General features: G+C 48.9%; 3 protein-coding genes across 8 annotated transcripts; 1 reads left to right on the plus strand and 2 right to left on the minus strand.

Moving 5' to 3' along the window:
* Window positions 1–49: 49 nt before the first annotated feature.
* Window positions 50–8,744, minus strand: LOC148384735 (disheveled-associated activator of morphogenesis 1-like). Its single transcript, XM_088401084.1, has 26 exons — window positions 7,192–8,744; window positions 6,836–7,035; window positions 6,666–6,755; window positions 6,487–6,558; window positions 6,311–6,405; window positions 5,781–6,000; window positions 5,407–5,520; window positions 4,969–5,079; window positions 4,788–4,891; window positions 4,638–4,704; window positions 4,399–4,516; window positions 4,059–4,197; window positions 3,936–3,994; window positions 3,674–3,864; window positions 3,265–3,486; window positions 2,966–3,073; window positions 2,803–2,900; window positions 2,574–2,658; window positions 2,282–2,388; window positions 1,879–1,967; window positions 1,620–1,788; window positions 1,445–1,552; window positions 1,299–1,359; window positions 944–1,078; window positions 711–881; window positions 50–546 (listed from the first exon to the last, which is right to left on the minus strand). The coding sequence occupies exons 1-26, from the start codon at window positions 7,406–7,408 to the stop codon at window positions 340–342; spliced, it is 3,357 nt and encodes a 1,118-aa protein (XP_088257210.1). The 5' UTR covers window positions 7,409–8,744; the 3' UTR covers window positions 50–339.
* gpr135 (G protein-coupled receptor 135) lies at window positions 7,085–17,292 on the minus strand. Of its 6 annotated transcripts, none has more exons than XM_088401111.1 (4): window positions 17,205–17,292; window positions 11,635–12,247; window positions 9,421–11,226; window positions 7,085–7,243 (listed from the first exon to the last, which is right to left on the minus strand). In XM_088401111.1, exons 2-3 carry the CDS (start codon window positions 11,730–11,732, stop codon window positions 9,864–9,866), a joined length of 1,461 nt encoding a protein of 486 aa, XP_088257237.1. In that variant the 5' UTR covers window positions 11,733–12,247; window positions 17,205–17,292; the 3' UTR covers window positions 7,085–7,243; window positions 9,421–9,863. The 6 variants fall into 6 exon arrangements, with proteins under 6 accessions (XP_088257237.1, XP_088257238.1, XP_088257239.1 ...); XM_088401112.1 differs by having other exon boundaries at window positions 11,635–12,062; window positions 17,205–17,291; XM_088401113.1 differs by lacking the exon at window positions 17,205–17,292 and adding an exon at window positions 12,659–14,379 and having other exon boundaries at window positions 11,635–12,062.
* jkamp (jnk1/mapk8 associated membrane protein) lies at window positions 13,715–16,863 on the plus strand. Its single transcript, XM_088401124.1, has 7 exons — window positions 13,715–13,872; window positions 14,611–14,690; window positions 15,096–15,250; window positions 15,382–15,588; window positions 15,793–15,974; window positions 16,093–16,169; window positions 16,415–16,863. The coding sequence occupies exons 1-7, from the start codon at window positions 13,866–13,868 to the stop codon at window positions 16,631–16,633; spliced, it is 927 nt and encodes a 308-aa protein (XP_088257250.1). The 5' UTR covers window positions 13,715–13,865; the 3' UTR covers window positions 16,634–16,863.
* Window positions 17,293–19,074: the final 1,782 nt, after the last annotated feature.

The raw sequence follows: 19,074 nt of genomic DNA on the forward strand, positions 1-19,074 counted from the left end.
AAGCATCATTTGTCCTTTACGTTTCAATGAAATTCAGAACAATTCTACATGGGCTCTATATTTGAATACTTTTAATAATCATTCTCTATGGGCTTTGCATTGTATGGAGAAATTCCTTGGCACGTGCTCTTTGTTCTTGGTCAAAGCTCGAGTTGAAAGACAGGCAAATCAAATTTCAAACCAATTCCAATACTGCGAGACAGGTTACGGACACGGCTTCCTTCATACGCACGCACGCACGCGTGTGGCGTCCCTGCGACCGCATGGTCCGATACTGTGATACTGCTCTCGTATAGCAGGCCTTGAAGGAGATGCTGGAGGTTGCTCTTCGCTCACACGTCAGCGGTAGAGCTTTGTCGCCGGTCTCTCCCGGTTGTTGCTGACAGTTTCTTGTCGCCGATGTCTTTTGCGAATCATTTTGGACAGGTCCTTGTCAAACACTTCGCCGGAGCGAAGTGCGGACACCAAGTCATCAAATTCACCTCCCTCGTCTCCTTGCACATTCACTTGAGATTTCTTTGCCTTCTGCTCCCGCTCTCTCTTCATCTGGAGAAAAGCAACCAAAAGCAATGTTGAACTCCATTCTTGAAGAATGAACACGTATAGTATTTGTCCGCAATATTGCAATCTGTGAAAGTGAGGTTGTTGTTTTTTGTCTTTTTTATCGTCACGTCAGACTGCCGCAACTACGGAGACGCCGCGTTCCATACCGTGGCCTCCAGGAGTTTGCGTTTTTCTTCCTCTTCCTTGCGTCGGGCCGCGTCCTCGTTGGCCTGTTTGGCCTCCGAGAAAGACGAGAGGAACGTATCGAAGATGCCGAAGAATTCGTCGGGCTCCAGCTTGGCCGAGTCTTCTCCAAAGTGTTGTAGGGCTTTGCCGAGCTTCAAGCGTGAACGTTGATGAAAGTTCAAGTTCGAGCAACGCTTGACGAGAAACAACTCACCAGATGTTTTGCCTCAACGTAGGACTCCTCCACTTCCGATAAAGTGAAGGATGCCACAGTAAGGAACTGCGTGACCACAGGAACAAATCGATCCGTTGAACCTAAAGAGCGTTGACTTTGCTGGTACTGGAGTTCCTGCAAGTGCAGGGAGACACATACGTAGTACGTAGGATAGAAAGAGGCATTGAAACTACTACGCGGACGGTAGGTCTCGTTGTAGCGAGCGCTAGTATGTCTCTCGTTCATCTCCGCAAGAGCCCTCAAAAAGGAAGGAAAACTTCCAATCGGTCCATACCTCTCGTTTTGATGGTATTAATTGAAGGAGAAGAAACTTAAAAAAAATGTATATTCTTACCGCTTCGACACTTTTGATGGCGGATCGCAAATTGTTAATGTCTTTCTCCAATTCTTTCATACTGAACAAAAGAAAGACAGACGGCGAGACGGTGAAGAAAGAAAGTATGTATCTGGCCAAGCCAAGGCAAAGGCAGTCGCACTTACTTGACTTTTGCAGCTTCTGGCACATTTCTCAACTCTTGGCTCAGGGCCACAAAGCCAGGGAACTTTTTCTCCAACACGGTGACAATGTAGTTGAGCAGAGTGAGGTTTCTGCAAATGGACTCCATTTCATAGCTCGCTCGAGTACGCTGTGCGTGTAGGCAACGGGAAAGCGTACTTGTCAATGCTCGACTTGGTGTCGGCAATCTTGTTCAAACTGGAAATTTTGAATCCGCAAGCGTTTCCCCGCTGTCCTTTATTCATGTAGTTGCCCAAGGCCAGAACCACTTCCAAGAGTTGCCGCAGCGTTTGGCTCTGGGTCACCTCCCTGGATGCGGCGCGCAAAGCTGAAAAGAAGAAGAAGAAGAAGAAGGCCAGCCGATGACGTCGGGCGGGCACGCACCTTTTTGCCCCGAGCGCCTTGCTCAAGAGGTCACCTTTGATTTTGGGTTTGATGTCAGCCACCCTTTCAGCAAACCTTTTCTTCAAGTCAAGAGCCAAAAGTCTCTGTTGGTAGTGGTTGATCCTAGAAGGGAAACGGAACGGAGGCCAGCTCAAATGGGATGGAGGGAGGGAGGGAGGGAGGGAGGGAGGGAGGGAGGATGCGAGGGAGGATGCGAGGGAGGATGCGAGGGAGGATGCGAGGGAGGATGCGAGGGAGGATGCGAGGGAAGACCAAGCTTTGGGCTCAAAACATGATTCGATTCGCATTGGAAACACTTTTATGTTAGAAAATGACGGCGCCTTTCCTAAAAGAGACGGAAAGCCAAGCTAGAGGAATCCAGTGCTCAAGAAGTTACTCCAAAGTTGATGTTCTGGGACAAACCAAGCTCGTCCCACCTGCTCATTTCAAAGAGGAAGCGGTCCGCTTTGGCCATCCGCTCCAGTTCGTGCTTGTGTTCCTCCAGCAGTTCAATGTCATTTTTTTCAGGAACAAATTTTAGAAGCTGAATCACACGCACACAAACACAACATACATGAAATGCATGCAGCTAGCTTCATGTTTGGCTCTACTGTAAAAATGAAAGCACGGGACAAAAACTGATTGGAGAAGAAGGCCAGAAAACATGCAGCATAGTGACTCTATGAATATTGCACTGGATTGTGAGCTAGAATCTTTTGCACGCGTTACCTGTTCCAGCATGTCTCTCGGCAGATCTTCCTGTTCGTCCATGGATAGGATTGCCGAGCGAATTTCCCCATTTGTCAGTTTGAGCCTGTCACGGCACAGAAAAGCAAAACATTGCCATCGGGCCATTTTCTTTGCTTTTCTTTGCTTTGCTTTTCTTTTCTTTGCTTTTCTTTTCTTTGATCTTTCCATTTCCTGCAATGGCTCTGGCCGTGGCTTTTTGCTGACTGACCGCGAAAGGAGAATGTTGCAGTTGTGCGCTCTGCGACCGTCGATCACAGAAAGCTCTTTGACTCTCTTGACCACGGCGTTGTCGTCATCGCTTTCTTTCTGTTAAACGGGGAAATTGTTCAGTGTGAAGATCCCAAACGCAGAAGCGGTGTCAAGTGACGCACTTGTGGCCTCTGGTAAGCTGAGAACGTCTGCTGGAATTCTGCAAGATCCAGGACTTTGAATGCCTCCAGATCGTCAATTTCTGTCCAGATGGTGCCTTTTATTTTGCTCTTGGGGGGGGTGGGGATAAAAAAATAAAAATAATAAATCATCTGTTAGGTGTCATTGGATTGTTATTGGGAGCAGTGAATGGGAGTGCTTTAGCTATCTGCAGGCTAGACCAGAGCGACCCCCCCCCCCCCTTACTATCAAGCCAGGCAGGCCGGCCGGCAGGCAGGCAGGCAGCAATCAATACTCGTACCTCAGGAAGCTTGCTCCAGTTGAAGGACTTCATTGGGTTGTCTGGCTGCGGAATATTTTTCTGCCTTATACTTCCGAGAGGAGCTCCTAGAGGAGGAGGTGGAGGCGGTGGTGGTGGTGGAGGAGGAGCAAACGGAGTATTGCCAAACGTTGGTGGGGGCGGAGGAAGAGCAGGAGACGGAAGCAAACCTCCTGGTGTGACAGGAGGGCCGCCCGGAACACTCTGCAAATGACAAATGAGCAGATGACCTTGCTGATTTCTTTCGCTTTGGCTTGGTGGACAAAAACACACTTTCAAATAAAATAGTACAGTTTTGGATGGAAAACCCCCCAAAACCAATTCAAAGCGTGGAACGCAGACGGTAGTTTGAGTCGAGTTAGTTTCACCACAGTGTCGCTGGCAAACATACGGAAGAAGCGAGTTGGCTCAGGCGCGCCGACACTTGGGCCAGTTGTTGTTGGGCTTGTTTGTGTTCATTGCTCTCCCGCTCCAGTTTGTCTTTCAACTTGTTGAGCATTGTCATCATGTCTTCTTTCTCCTTGTTCTTGGCCTCACACTCCCTTTCTTTCTTTTCCAAGCGTTGTTTGAGCGCCTGATGATCTGGGGGGGGGGCGGGACGGGGGATTGAGATGTCTTGAAAGCATTGAACCTCACGCTTGCTTTCTCCTCACCTTTTCTCATTGCATCCGCTTGATCTTTCCAATGTCTGACTTCATTTTCCTTGAGTAGCCTTTTGAGCAAAACATAAACAGATGAGGTTGAAGGCAATTTTGTGGGCAATGAATACTACTTACATTCGAACGATATTTTGAACATTGAAGTCTTCCAAGGGAGCAACGTCAGGATTTTCCCCTTTGTCTGTCTGCAGGACCAGCTGCTGAACAATCCGATCCAACAACACCCAATATTGAATCATGGTACTGTTTTGCTTAACTGTGAATCCACAACAGGAAGGGAGGGAGGGAGAGCGGGAGGAAGCAAAGAAGGAAGCAAGGAAGCAAGGAAGGAGGCAAGCAAAGAAGGAAGCGAGGAAGCAAGGAAGGACACAAGGAAGGATGCAAGGAAGCAAGGAAGGGAGAGAGACACTCTTACATAGAGTTGAAATCCATTTGTATCCATTGTAAATTGCCTTACACGGCATCATGAGACAATGCTGGAGCGCAGACAGGAGGTGAGGGTAAGCTTCTGTGTGCGATAGACGTTTCCTGATCAACTCAAACATCTGGCTTGCGCTCTTGGTTTCCATATGAACCTGAAATCGGTCATAGAATCATATTCAGCATGGCAATCGTCGTCAGGGTTGTATTTCATGGACGGGGACCGAGCGAGCGAGCGAACGAGTGGCTGGCTGGCTGGCTGGCTGGCTGGCTCACAAGGTCAAAACGTTTGGCCAACTGCAGCTCGTCGTCATTCCTCAGCATTTCAAAAAAGTCCAGATGTCTGCAAGACAACACATAGTTGCTATATGCTTGCCAAGTGGCAAAAGAATAAGGCTACAAATTGCCCTTTCAGTGATCACACACCTGTCCAGAGTGGCATTATCGTGGGAGCGAAGTTTATCAATGACTGTCTGGATGCCTAACATCAGGAACTCGTAGCGTAAATGGATACGGAACTCCAAACTGCTCTGAGGAGAAAGAAAAAAAAAAAAAAGACAATCCAACACAATAAGAGTTGCTGAGGTGGCACACTAACAGCTTTTACCTCGCCTGGGCCTTGGCTCAGTACGGCGTTAACGAAGGACATAATGGCAGTCTTCAGGTTCACTTCATCTCTGTAGCGACCTGTGGCTCGATCCAGGTCCGTCACCAGTGTCTGCACAAAATCGGCGTCACGCACAGTAATGTGGCTGTTTCGGAACAAATCCTCCACATTGGTGAACGAGAGGATGATGAGGAAGGGTCACAATGACACATTGCGCACGGACAAAATGCAGAAATGATGCACCGGATCCTCGTTGCACATGCGAAGCTTTAAAAGTCAACAAGATGCCAGGAACTCGGGCTCCGTTTGGACTTTTTGTCTTTGGTATTCGCAGCGACGGCTATCGACTGCTTGCCGCGGGGCCTCGGACGTCGGCTTTCAAATGAACTCAAGCGTGCCAAATCGATGGCTCAATATGTGTTTGGGGAACAGTGTGACCTGGAAGCGGGTTCTCTCTGAGGCAAAGGTCTGGTAGTTGAGCATGGCCTCCAGTACTTTCTTGTGGCCTCCGGGCACCAGGCAAACTGCGCCCAGAATCTCCAGAACGGCAACCTAGGAGAAAGACAATCAAAGTCGCGCATTCTCAAAGAGCTTGCTTGCCAAGCGACATTGACATGTCATTTCTTAGAACAAAGGCGAGACACGTGCAGATTCACCAAATGACAACAGTCGCACCTAAAGCAATAGGCTGACCTCTGTCAACGTTAGTCCATATCAGATGGCTTATCGGGGCCTTCGAAACCGCTTCTCAAAAGGCAGGCAACGTTGCGTTCCGGAACGTATTGTACGAGCTGACGCTGGCGTCGGCGTACCTTGGTTTTAATGTTTTCCGCGGCGAGGCTTTGGGCGATGATGTCGATGCTCTGGCCGTGTCCCAGAACGTGAGCTCTTCCCTGCGAGTTGTTCATCAGAGCCTTGACGCAGCCAATCAAAGAGGTGCGGACGGGAGACTCGCTCGTCTCGTCGTCCATTGACTTGAGAAAGTTCAAGAGACACGATAGGCCGTCCAGATCCATAAACCTTGTGACAAACCTGCGTGAGATCAAGCAGAGAGCTGCAAAGAGTCAAAAAGGACGTACAAAGACTTTGAGAGTCAGAGAGCGAGCGCAGTCGAGGGAGACGGACGGCGGCTTTGGTGACTTCAGCACGGCATCTCTGCTTTTTGCAGATAAGGCGCTGCTGTCGGTCGGCTTCTTCGAGCCGCGACCCCCGGCCGGCTCTCTCTCCGGAGACGAGCGCCAAGCGCCAAGCGGCGGGGATGAAAGTCAACGCCTCCGAATCCGAGACCTCGCCCTTTCCGGATGGCTCTGGTAATTGTAGCCTATAGTGCGAAGGAACGTACCTCATGGGTTGTGTCCTCAGAGCTGTTTTGAGGCCTTCGACAAGCCGCTGTCTTCGCAGATCTTCATCATCCTCCATCATCAGCAAGGTCTTTCTCTGACAGACAAACAACCAAAAGCAAGCTATTAGGAAACTCTCTGTTTATTTCATGGTCAAAAGAAATCCTCATCTACTTACAGTGGCCATTAATTGTAGCTGGTCGATATAATACTCTGGAAGGCTAGTTGCTCCTTTATTCTCTTCTACCTCCTGAGACACGAACCCATATGAGCCAAACGAAACTGCCATTGGCAGCGCAATTCCACACGCACGCTGAAGGAAAGCAACATTTGGGCTCAATGAGATGTGCTTCTTACCATCTTCTTACTCCAGTAAAGCTTCCATTTTTTCTCCGCCGGCAATGCAAACATCCCAGCTCGGTGTTCCTCTGTCAGGTCCAGTTCGTCCTTCAAGACAGGGGGAAGATCAGAGGAAAGGAGGGAGCCCAAGCTGCAAGCGGCTCGGGCTCACCACCAGATCGACTCACCACCAGCTCGGCGAACATAGCGTCCAGCTCTTGGGCGGGGGGCATCGCTAAGGTGGGCTCCAGTGCCGCCGCTGCACTGGCACTGTGCTGCGAGTGGCTTATTTCTGGTTGCTCCTTCTTGAAACAGCAAGGGAATAAGGTGGCAAAGAGGTGCTCCCCCTCAGATGTCATGTTCCCTGCCACCCACTGAAAAGTCTTGCCTAAAAACAGAAGAGCGAGGCTTATATCTTGAGCGTGACAGTCATTCTCTTTTCATTGGCCGGGGTGGGCTGGGCTGGGCTGGGCACACGTGCACAATATGACAGGCAGAACAACATTTGCATTGACCCCTTTGGATGAGCGCTGTCACAATTTACCAGATGAAATGAGTACTGTCTCCGACGGTGCTGTTTCCTGTTGGAATGGAGGCTGGAACCAAAAAAAAGAAAAAATCAGCCCCTTTCCGCACGTAGACCAAGTCCCACACGCACTCACACCGAGGGCCTGTTTGGAGCGCGTGTGGGAGGAAAGCCACGCAGGCCGGCCAGCCCGCAGGCCGGCCGGCCAGCCCGCCCGCCAGCCCCGGAACAACATGCAAAGTGCACGCAAAGTGCGGGCGCTGGAATCCAAGCGCGCACCTTGTGCTGTGCTGTGGCGGGCGGGCGGGCAATGCGCAAAGCAGCACTGCGTGCACAGTGGCGCTCCGTCATGGCTAATTCCTCTCGTCTGTTATTAATGATAACCGCCACTTTGCATAATCGCGATACTACGCATAATGAAGCCACAATCATTTTGTTCATTCATGATTCTTTTCAATAGCGGGTGAGTGAGGCCAATTACATTTTGCTATTAGTGTGTCATGATGGGGAGCTTAGCTTCTTTGAAATGTAGTACAAAACAATGCTGGGACGCTTGGCATATTTGTGTAACAGTGAGTTTTGCTTCCTTGCTTTGCCATCATTGTATCCGCTACTAAAAGAGATTGAACGATTGAACAAACTGTGGCGAACACAGCTTGTGAGATAATGTTGCACTTGCAAGTCCTTCAACAATTTAGCAGACAGTGCAGTGCCAACATGGGACTGACATTCTCATGGACATGATATGAAAACACAACATGCCTCTGTTTCAAATGTTATGTCGAGACAAACCATTTTCTTTTCTCTTCTATTCTATTCTCCTGGCCAACTTTCCGGAAACAAGAGCGCTTGCTTTCAAGTTCCAATGTAAAGAAGCACTCAAGTACTCCAGTCACGTGCACACCCTTCCAGCTTCATTTCTACAACAATGTGACAAAAGAGTAGCAATGCAGCGGGCTACGAAACTCTCCACCTTTGTGGGATGGATGAGACGAGCTTCTTCGTGATGCAGTGCGATGCCATATTTGGCAGGTACCAGAAGATGTCAGTGGCTGACATTGAAACATTTCAACTCATTTCTTGTCTTTACGTGTGTGTGTGTGTGTGTGTTAATGCTTACAACCAACAGCGGTGACAAAATGGACAAAAAAGTTGCCTTGTTGCCTCCACTTTCCACCAACAGCCCAGATCTTGAAGGAGATGAAACCCCTGGCTGCTATTTAAGAAAAGGATCATCCAAAGTCATGTCATTTGGTGGATTGCATCAAAAATGAAAGCCGTGCATCTTCCACATCGGCTCGTTTGTTTCTTTCCCCTAATCTTGAGGCAAAAATCTTCACACAAGGTCTCCTCTGCTGTCTGATTCCAACGAGCGAAACCGAGCTGCGTTTGGTTCTCCGGATGAGGCAGGTTGACAGTGCACGCAGTTATGGGGAGAGCCAAAACACACACGACTGCATTCCTGCTCCAGGCAGTCACACCCCGACCTCACCCACTAGATTTTCTGCCATGGCATTCAGAGAGCGAGAGCGAGCGAGAAGCTTGTTTGCCTGCTTCTGTACGGAGATTGCAGCTCTTAGAATGCATACCTCAAATATTTCCTGCATTCCTCCCCCCCCCCCCCACCTGCATGCTGAAACTACGTCATGTCAAATTGGCATTTACCCTACTTCCTCATTAGCTACTCATTTGTTCTTGGTTCCGTTTGTTCCTATAATGACGCATTTTGCCGGAGAGAAACTATCAAGCATTATTGCACTAAATCAATGTATTGTGCATTGTGACGGTCGCAGGCCATCGCTACTGGCTGGGCATGCATGCGCTGTCCTGGATGACCATTCGGTAGAATGCCAATCTCCATCTTATTCGCAATCTTCCGGCAAAGTGCTCGTTTGACGTTTGCTATGGGTTGTTTTTTTTGGGGAGTTGAAAGGGTTTCACTTGTGAGCGTACATCCATTGCGGCCATTCCGGTTTGTGGAAAAATGCCTCCAGGAAAGAATGAGTTAAGCTAGCTCTCCAGCTTTACTTTCAGATCTTCTGACCTATCCAATCCAAGTCAAGTTTTGAAGTGGCAAAATTGTAGCAAGCAACGTTTACAACCTTCTGAAATATGCTGGTTTACTGACAAAACATTCTGGGGCCTTAACAGTTAGCTCCAAGTGGGAGGAGAAAAGTTTGCTGGCAGGCAGAAAAGTATTTCTTTCTACTGGCTTATAGTAAGCAGTACGGCAGAGTTACTTTGTACCTGGCTGTCCCAGTGCCGGAGATCCCCGCCAGCAGAGCTCTCGTCATCTGCCGGCCACCACAGCACCTCCGGCACCTCCAGCTGCTCCAGCACCTCCGACCGCTCCTTTCCAGCTGCCTGCCACCAACATCCGTGCGGCTAGCAGACGGCTCCTCGCCGTCTCTGCAAAGAGCTGCGGACTTCATCACCATATTGACACAAAATCCTAACCAAAGGTCAAATACTTACTCTTTTTGTTCAGTTGAGGAGAAAAAACAAAAGCGTTCAAATACAAAGCCAAAGCCATTGGAAGCAATGGGAGCATTTTACTGGGAGGCTCTTACCGGAACACGAAAGCAGTCGGTCCATGGCAAAGAACAACCATCTCTATTGAAATGCAAACGCTTTCTTTGGAAAACAATCAAACATGCGCAAATCAATTGCCCCCACCACTTTTTGGAAGTTCATAGGCTTGTGTCAGCTGTGGTCATAATTGGGACACTGACAAAGTTGGGGAGTGTTGTGCTTTCTGACTTGGTATCCCTGCAGAAAAACACGGCACGGTTCTTACAGGCCCACATTGCACTCTCTCCCCTGGCTTCTTTTCCTGGACTTGAACTCGAGAGTCTGCTGCTGCTGCTGCTGCTGCTGCTCCTGTTGTTATGATGAACTCCCACCCGACTTACGACATAGCGACGATCCCTTATCCTTTCCGCTCGGTCGAGTCCAATCTCTCGCTTCTGGATGCGGCTGGACAAGCACGCGGCTATGTATCGGCTCCGGTAGCCGTCTTCTCGACTCCGTCCCAGCAACATGGCTATGTTGGGGTTTCTCAAGGCATAGATCAGCGGGTTGACGGCTCCGTTTGTCCAGGCCAGCCAGATGGCGAGCGTGTCCATCACCGGGTTGAATGTGTAGTCCCCTAATGCGCTGATCAAGCCCATCAGACAATAGGGACCCCAGCAGAAAATGATCAAAACAATCATAATGAGAACGGTGGTGGCGGTGCGCATCTCGCTGTAGAATCGGAGCAAGTACGAATAGGTGGTGACGGGTCGCACGCGGATTTCAGAGAGTCGAACCGTCTTGCAGATCTTGTAATGGCAGAAACACATGAGGGCAAACGGCAGTAAAAAGCACACGGTGATGAGAGAAACGCTATAGGCCGTGCCCAGACGCGAGGTCCCCGAATGGAAAACGTACATACAGTGGGGGGAACCTTCCCGGTGGACTCGCCTTGACTTTGGCCCAAAGACGTACCACGGAAGAGAGAAAACGATGGCCGTCAGCCACACGCCTATCAACAACTTTGCGGCTATCCGCCGCCCCATCTTAGCACGCGGCTGTCTGACGATGGCGTAGTAGCGGTCAAAGGAAATCAAAGTCATAGTCAGGGTGGAGACGATTCCAAAGCAGGTGTTGAAAAAGCCATTAGCCGCGCAGAAACCTTCTCCAAACATCCAGACGCCGCCGTCCTTACTGAAGAGCACGACAAAGGAGAAGGGCAGGCAGAGGACGGCCGCCAGGAAGTCGGACAGCGACAGAGACATGATGAAGGCGTTGGTAACCGTCCGCAGCTGCCGGTGCTTGACGATGACAATCAGGACCGCAAAGTTGCCCAGACTGGAGAGGAGGAAGATGAAGAGGAGAACCAGGGCCTGAGCTGCCACCAAAATGCCCATCAGGACCGCTGTGTGCGCGTTGGCCTGGGCAGCATTCGCTACTGATGCTGCCTCGTGCTTTCCTTGGACATTTGCTTCGCTGCTCCGTACGGTGGCCTCCTCTGAGGTGGTGGTCACCAGGTAACTGCTCACTGCGTAAACAAGCCTAAACGAGGAGACGAAGAAGAAGAAATCTGATAAGTCGTGTGTGCTTGAAAATAAAATCTGGCGGCTGTTAGGACTAGCGAGAAAACCACTCTTCTCATCTATGCCCTCTAGCGGCCAAAAAGAAACACTACGTGCTGGAAACGTCAAGACGTTGGGATTTCAATCGCCAAGGACGCATCTCCGACGAAAACCCATCGAGGGATCACTCTATAGTATCAAAGTTAACGTTTTGGTATTTTGACAACACTACACTACCCTTTCCAAAACATGATGTTAAGATCACTAATAAAGCTACTGCTGGGTGGGCCTTATCCTGTTCTTTGTGCCTTCATTATTCAAGTCATACATACTGGAGTGACCACGAATGAAAAAAAGAGAATCAAATCGAAACAGTGGAAGGCTTTACCTTGATACGCGGGTGCTTGTGGTGCTGAAAACGCCCATGTCAGTGGTGGCGGTGGCGGCGGTGCTGCTGCTACTGCTTGCCCACGGAGCCGGTTCCATTGATGAGGCTCAAAAACTCAGTTTGTCCCTTCAAAAGTCATCACTCATGGCCATAGCTAAATTGTGGTCCTCTTCATACATTGCTACTTTGGATGGATGGATGGATGGATGGATGGATGGATGGATGGATGGATGGATGGATGGATGGATGGATGGATGGATGGATGGATGGCAGGCAGGCAGGCAGGCAGGCAGGCAGGCAGGCGGCAGGCAGGCAGGCAGGCAGGCAGGCAGGCAGGCAGGCGGGCAGTCTTCCACCATCCAGTGGTGAAGTCCAAAATCCTGACGTGACATCTGCATGGCTTCTTGCCTTACTGCCAATGTTCATTTCTGCGATATCACATTAAAAGAGTCGAAGAGGACTGTTGACATAATGACTTGTGTGCGCCACTAATTTAATCCGAGCTTCTATGTCACGTGGGCTCCCCGTGGACCTCGAAAGATGAAGAGGTCATTGAATGAGGCTGGATTGATCCACAGTGTGCAGCTCCCGTAACTCACTTCATCTTGGGGTTCTGGTGATGGTAACAGCTTTAGATTTCTTTTGATATTCATTATTTATTTATTGACTTCAAATAGTTTAGCTTTATTCACATTTTGACCAGCAGTGTCAGATACGGAGAGGGGCAACATTTTGCCAAACGAATTTGTTAGCATTCACGTCAACAACCAACCAACCAACCAACCAACCAACCAACCAACCAACCAACCAACCAACCAACCAAACAAACAAACAAACAAACAAACAAACAAACAAACAAACAAAGTGTCGCCGAGGGTGAATATTTAAATATGCGAAAACAAGAGCACTTTACGTCACAGCTAGAATAACTCGTTGATAAATTGTTTGATTTCCTTAGCACGAGCTGTCAGACGATATGCTTCCTTTTCCATGCTCTCTTGAATTTAATGAGCTCACTAGTTACCTGACAAGGTCAAAATATTCCATTTTATTGTGCAGTCTCCAGCTTTGCCTCCTTCTCTGAATGCGTTGCGACCACAGCAGGGTGCAAACAATATAATCCAACAATTTAGCAAAACCCCATTTCCGGAAAATTGCCCCAGTAAACATCCATTGTCCATTCTGCGATAGTTCATGAAGAGATCTATTTTCCGTGGACTGCTTTTTCCTCCGGTGTTTCCAACGGAAGTCGAGTGCTTAAAGCTAGATCCATTGGCTGCTGATTAATTGCAAATTCCAACCAGCGGCCTCTTCACTCTCAGCCCTTCCCTTCCCTTCCCTTCCCTTCCTTCCTCCCTCCTTCCCCGGATTGGAGACGTCGCGTCGACGCCTTCTTTCTGAGCACGTTGCAGGGCATCCCTTGGTGACGTTGACTGGGTTGTCATGGTAACATCTGCGTTCATCGTGTCTCGCGATGGAAATTGGCGACAAGATAAATGACGGAACATATAGTGGTTCCATTGGAAAAGGAAGGTTCAAAGCATTGAAAACGGCATTCACTGTGCAGGAATTCATTCAAGAATGATGTCATCTCAGAAGCATCTTTGATATGGATGACTTGGAACGTGCGAACGAAGCCAGGCACTGTGTTTCCAACCATGCGCTGCATGTGACATTTCTTCTCCTACGCCCCCCCCCCCACCCCCCTTTTCTTTTTATCGGCCGGAAAAACGCCTCCAAGTGCACAGTGGAGTGCCGCCACAGCCAGCCAGCCTGCCAGCCACCCAGCTTGCCAGCCAGCCAGACAGCCAGCCAGCATGCGGCAGTGTTGCTCTCCATTGCGTAGAAGAAGCCTCGGTCATTCATTGAAACATAATAAAAAGTTTTGCAAACAATACACTGACAATTTCAACTTCTGTCTCATTTTGATGTCTCATTCCGAATTCTAACCTTCTTCGAATCTCGCATACGGACTGGCGCTTTTGCGAAGTTCGGGAGCCCGCGCTTCATTTCATTTGCTTTTTCCACATGTAATATGGCGGAAACTTTGACGTGTCGCACAAAGGGGAAACTCGCTCATGGCAGTGCAGTGCAGTGTTGGTGTCTTGGTGCAAATGTCTACGTAGGGATTGCACGACGTGACGTATGGCGGCGGCGGCTGAAGTGTTCACTCCGTTCTATTTTGAAAACTAACTAACGACCTCATCAACGGAGGCCTCCAATTGTTTGCAATGTTGGGTTAGTACTATTTGTCAACACCAGTCAAAATGATATGTGTGACGTTTTGACGAGTTGAGTCTTCCTCAAATTCGAATGATCGCATGATCGCATCAAATACATCGAAATGGATTTAAGAGTACGTGCAGGCCATGTTCTCGATGGTTGAAGCAACGCGGCTAGCAGAAGAATAGGACTGAAGATGTCAACGCGTTTGGCCAAAGTGTTGCTTTGCTCTTAAGCCACACAATCGAAGGCATATTACGTAGTCGTAACAATGGCACGCATCATCAGACATATTTAATCCGCACTACATTTGAAACGTCGATATTTGAAAGCCTTTTGTTAGCTCAGCACAACTGATTTCTCCATTTGATGCTGCGACACATTTCTGTTTCCTAAGTACGCATTTCAAATCAATATGCGAACTATGTTGAATTCTGAATAGGTAATCAGTAACATATGGCCATCCATCCATCCATCCATCCATCCATCCATCCATCCATCCATCCATCCATCCATCCATCCATCCATCCATCCATCCATCCATCCATCCATCCATCCATCCATCCATCCATCCATCCATCCATCCATCCATCCATCCATCCATCCATCCATCCATCCATCCATCCATCCATCCATCCATCCATCCATCCATCCATCCATCCATCCATCCATCCATCCATCCATCCATCCATCCATCCATCCATCCATCCATCCATCCATCCATCCATCCATCCATCCCTCCCTCCCTAACAGGTGTGGCCATGAGCGCAACGTGTCCAGGACTGTACTGTGGCAGAATAATGTTCAATGGGTCGGTGGAAAGAGACTGTGGTGTAAGTATAAACCGACTAACAACGTAAAAATATGAACAAATATTGGAGGAAAAATAACCCACAGCGGGGATCAGCACGAGCCCCCGTGATCTTGCGGGTGCCGATTTCCAAACACGCACCAAGGTGTGTGCATTGCATTTACGGATTCTGTAACGGACTCCGCAACGCATCTGTTCCGCAATCAGTGTGAATTGGTCGTTACAACATGAGTGGGGACTAATAAAGTTTTGTGGATTTGGATTGATGTGCACGGCGGCAAAGAGCACTTGGTTCATTGTCGAATTTGGAGCGAGTTGTCTATTTTTGCACTCAACAATGGTGCGTGCGTGCGTTTTGTTCTGCAGTTTCGAATTGCAACTTTGATGCAAGTCGTAAGAAAAGGATTTGTCTTTTGATGGACTGCAGGTTTGCCCTCGCGGAGAGCGGGCCAACCACCAAAAAGTGTGTGAACGTTGCACTGAGTCCCCTCAACTTTATGATTGGCTCTATCTGGGCTTTATGGCCATGCTACCTCTCGTCCTCCACTGGTTCTTCATTGAGTGGTATTCCGGTAAGAAGAGGTGAGGACGTATTGCAAAACCTTCTCCAAACTATGAGCAAAGCAACAATGGCCCGTGTCCATTGTCAGTCTTCCAGGTGATGGAAAGTGCTTTTTGCCTACTAGCTTAACAACAACATTTTGTGGCATCAGTTCCAGTGCTCTGCTGCAGCACGTCACAGCCTTGTTGGAGTGCAGCGCGTCTGCCGTGCTCACGTTGTTGGTCACGGAGCCCATAGGGACGCTCGGTATCAACTCGTGTCGAGTCCAGATGCTGTCGGACTGGTACACCATGCTGTATAATCCCAGCCCCGACTACATCAACACGTTGCACTGCACCCAGGAGGCCGTCTACCCACTGTAAGGACTGCCGCATGCACGTGTGTTATTAATAGCTTATCATACGAGCAGAAATGTGGGAATATCTCAATGTCTGCCAGACGAGGAAGGAAGCAAGGAAGGAAGCAAGGAAGGAAAGAAAGAAGGAAGGCTGTGTTAGTGGAGGGAGGCAGTGTAGAAAAATCAATGTCAGACTGATTTCTTCTCAATGTTTCTCCTTGTCAGATACACCATTGTGTTAATCTATTACGCCTTTTGCTTGGTGTTGATGATGATGCTGCGCCCCCTGTTGGTGAAAAAGATAGCCTGCGGTCTGGGCAAATCGGATCGATTTAAGAGCATCTACGCTGCTCTGTACTTCTTCCCCATCCTCACTGTGCTTCAGGCAGTGGGTGGGGGATTGCTCTGTGAGTACACACTCTGCTCTGCTCTGCTCTGCTCTGCGCTGCGCTGCTCTGCTCTTTCTCACCTCACCACACCACACCACTTTTTCTTCACTCTACGCTTTACATTTGGTTCTTTCAGACTACGCATTTCCCTACATGATACTTGTCCTGTCTCTCGTCACTTTGGCCGTGTACATGTCTGCTTCTGAGATACAGGTAAGACTATTCCACCTTCCTTCAATGTGTTATTTCTATTTTGAAATGGACTTACTGGTTCTGTCCTCCTCAACAACAGTTTGTATTGCGTGCATCCAAACACTGTTAAGCATTGGGAACACACATGCTCGTCATTCTCCTTTTCCATCATCTTGTTTTGTTTTGGCCCAGTGAACTTTTCCGAATCATTTTGCCTTTACTAACGCGAGCCGCTTTTCCTTTCTCTGCCGCTCGTCTTCTCCCAGTCTTTTAAGAACCTGGTTGCTAAGAAGAAGCGCTTGGTTGTCCTGTTCAGTCACTGGCTGCTCCACGCATATGGCATCATCTCCATCTCACGGCTGGACAAGCTGGAGCAGGACCTGCCGCTGTTGGCCCTGGTGCCCGGGCCCGCTTTGTTCTACATCGCCACGGCTAAGTTCACAGAGCCGAGCCGCATTCTGTCGGAGGGAGGCAATGGACACTGAAGCTCCTCGTGACACTTTGAGCAGCAATATGTATAGTGTCGGTATTTCTTTTTTAGGGATCATTTCTTTGACGGATGCTCACAGTTACGCATGTCTCGGCCGTTTGCTGACATATGAGTTAAGTGTAAATGACGTCTACATTGATCTGTACTCGACCTTGACTTTATGATGGCCACTGACCAGAGTCATCCGAAAGCTTTGTCCTTAATAAACCAAGGTATAAAAGTTCATTTGAAGCCAAAGAGTCATGTACTGTCAATTCTCGGACTGCGAACTTTGGACACCCTGGCTTCGTTCCCAGCTTGACTTCGGAGTGCAAATGGCTGACGATGAAGGTTCTCTGGTTTCTGAGCTGTCGAAAAGATACCGAGTCGCCAGCCCCCTGCGTGCACTGCTCACTGACTGGCACGCACAAACACTGTCGACTGACGGATGCGTGAGCTGTGCAAACGTACACACTTGCAGCGAGCTCTGCAAACGCACAAAGTTTCAGCAATCACCACAATCAACTCAACATGCAGCGAGCACTCGAAACACGCGCGACCAATCACAAGTCAAATGGGAAACTTACAAAGGGAAGGTTGGCTGCGCGTGAAGCTCCAGGCAGGACGCGAAGAGAGAGCAAAGCAGCAACACCGGCGGAAAGCGTGACGCAGGCAGAAGCAATCAACACGAGCTGATAGCCTGATGCCCTCTAGCGGTCGGAAGAAACCCTTACACTTTTCAAAAAGGAACTTTATTATAGTTTCCCCTGGAAGAATACAATCAGCAGGAGTGAACTTTACTGACCCATTGCACAAAGCAAGGTCCAAAGGACAGTATTGCTTGGTGCGGAAGGGTGTGACTGAACAATGAGCTCATCTCAACCAAATCACATTGGTACCGACCGGAAAAGAAAAGAGGACCGAGCCTTCTTATCTTGAAATTGAAAGAGTGTATTTGTTCTTCTGTATCAATTTGCCCCCCCGACCCCATCCCTTCCCAGATATACAGTAGATCACCTCAAAGTGCAAGCAATTGCAAAAAGGCCTCAAGAGTTGACACTGCACAAGTCACCATTGGTGTCCGACACACACATGCATATTTGAAAGAAAGAAAAAAAAAAGTAAAACATTCTTTTGCATCTTGAAGAAACAGCTTTATTCCTCCACTGATCGCTCCAAAGCCTCTATTCGTCAGCGTGGCAGCAGGGCCGGCGGACAAAAGGGTTTCGACCAACCCATCGTGCAGGGTTGTCCAAAGGTAAAACGTGCAGAAGCATCCATTGATTACTCCTGGATGTAAATGATGATGATGCACAGAGAGCCCACGAGTCCCAGTGCCTGAATGCCAAGGAACCACAGCAGTAGCCAGAAGATGACAATCAGCACCGGTTCGACTATTTTGTCCCCAAAGGACATCCGGCTAAAGCCCATCTCTCGCAGACACTTATTGAACATCCCAAACAGCGTCCCCATGCGCACACACTCATCCTGCGTGGGCTCCCTGGTGCTGGGATTGTCCTCAAGCAGCCAACTCATGCCGGGAGGACGCAGCGGTAGTGCTCGGCTCATACTCCCGTCAAGCTGCAAACAAATTCAAATGAGCAAGAACAAGAACAAGAACGCCAAGACAAGACAAGACAAGACAAGACAAGACAAGACAAGACAAGACAAGACAAGACAAGACAAGACAAATACAAATACAAGACAACGGCTTGTTTGAAACAATCTATGGCAACACGAAGAGGGCAGCCATGGCAACACGAAGAGGGCAGCCATGCCAAAAGAATTCTTTCTACAAAAATGCAGCCATTGTTAACGTTCTCTCTCCATTTGAAATAATTCCCGATCACAGTTTAGAGTGGAGGTGACAGTTAAAGTGAATACATTTTAACTGGAATAAATGTAAAGCACTATGAGGCGAGCGAGCGAGTAAACAGCCAAGGCTAGCTTGTTAGCAAACAGGCTTTACCCGGTTCGGCTGCTGCTGCTGTGCTGCCGTCTGTCTTGCGTCGAGCGAGGACTCGGTCAAGTCACGTCGATGATGAAAATCATGGGTGCGCAATGCCACTGGGGACGTTGGCTGTGACATGGAGGGATCAAAAACACGATCGGCCCCCTGCTGCACTTTTGGAACCTGCTCGGCGCATGTTGTGCTGTGCTGTGCTCCAACTTCCGATGCGTTCAAATGACGCCAAAAATATCGGGATTCGCACTTGTCCATACGAATTTGAATCAAGCCTCTTCTTGAAATCGGATCTCCAACTCAGCAAGGTTGACGAATGTTACATGCCAGATATAGAATCGATGTTAACTGCGAATATGACCGTAGTCATATGTTTTGTTGCGCATTCATAAGGCCGAGACGAGCAGGCAGGGAGCACGCAACTCTGGCGTTAAAGTGAGCGCTAAAGAGCTCGAAATTCCTACGAGCAATTGAACTCACCGTCACGGTGCGCA

The sequence above is a fragment of the Syngnathus floridae genome, chromosome 16 (genome assembly GCF_059516105.1).
Source record: "Syngnathus floridae isolate MCC-2025c chromosome 16, RoL_Sflo_1.0, whole genome shotgun sequence".
Taxonomy (NCBI): Eukaryota; Metazoa; Chordata; class Actinopteri; order Syngnathiformes; family Syngnathidae; genus Syngnathus; species Syngnathus floridae.

Coding starts and splice junctions, on each gene's coding strand:
- LOC148384735 (XM_088401084.1), bottom strand. CDS start 7,408: ATGTTGTTCCGGGGCTGGCGGGCGGGCTGGCCGGCCGGCCTGCGGGCT. Junction 7,036..7,191: donor GACAGTACTCATTTCATCTG/GTAAATTGTGAC, acceptor TTCTGTTTTTAG/GCAAGACTTTTCAGTGGGTG. Junction 6,001..6,310: donor CTGAGGACACAACCCATGAG/GTACGTTCCTTC, acceptor GATCTCACGCAG/GTTTGTCACAAGGTTTATGG.
- gpr135 (XM_088401111.1), bottom strand. CDS start 11,732: ATGGAACCGGCTCCGTGGGCAAGCAGTAGCAGCAGCACCGCCGCCACC. Junction 11,227..11,634: donor ACAAGCACCCGCGTATCAAG/GTAAAGCCTTCC, acceptor CTCCTCGTTTAG/GCTTGTTTACGCAGTGAGCA.
- jkamp (XM_088401124.1), top strand. Junction 15,589..15,792: donor CAGGAGGCCGTCTACCCACT/GTAAGGACTGCC, acceptor TCTCCTTGTCAG/ATACACCATTGTGTTAATCT. Junction 16,170..16,414: donor TGTCTGCTTCTGAGATACAG/GTAAGACTATTC, acceptor GTCTTCTCCCAG/TCTTTTAAGAACCTGGTTGC.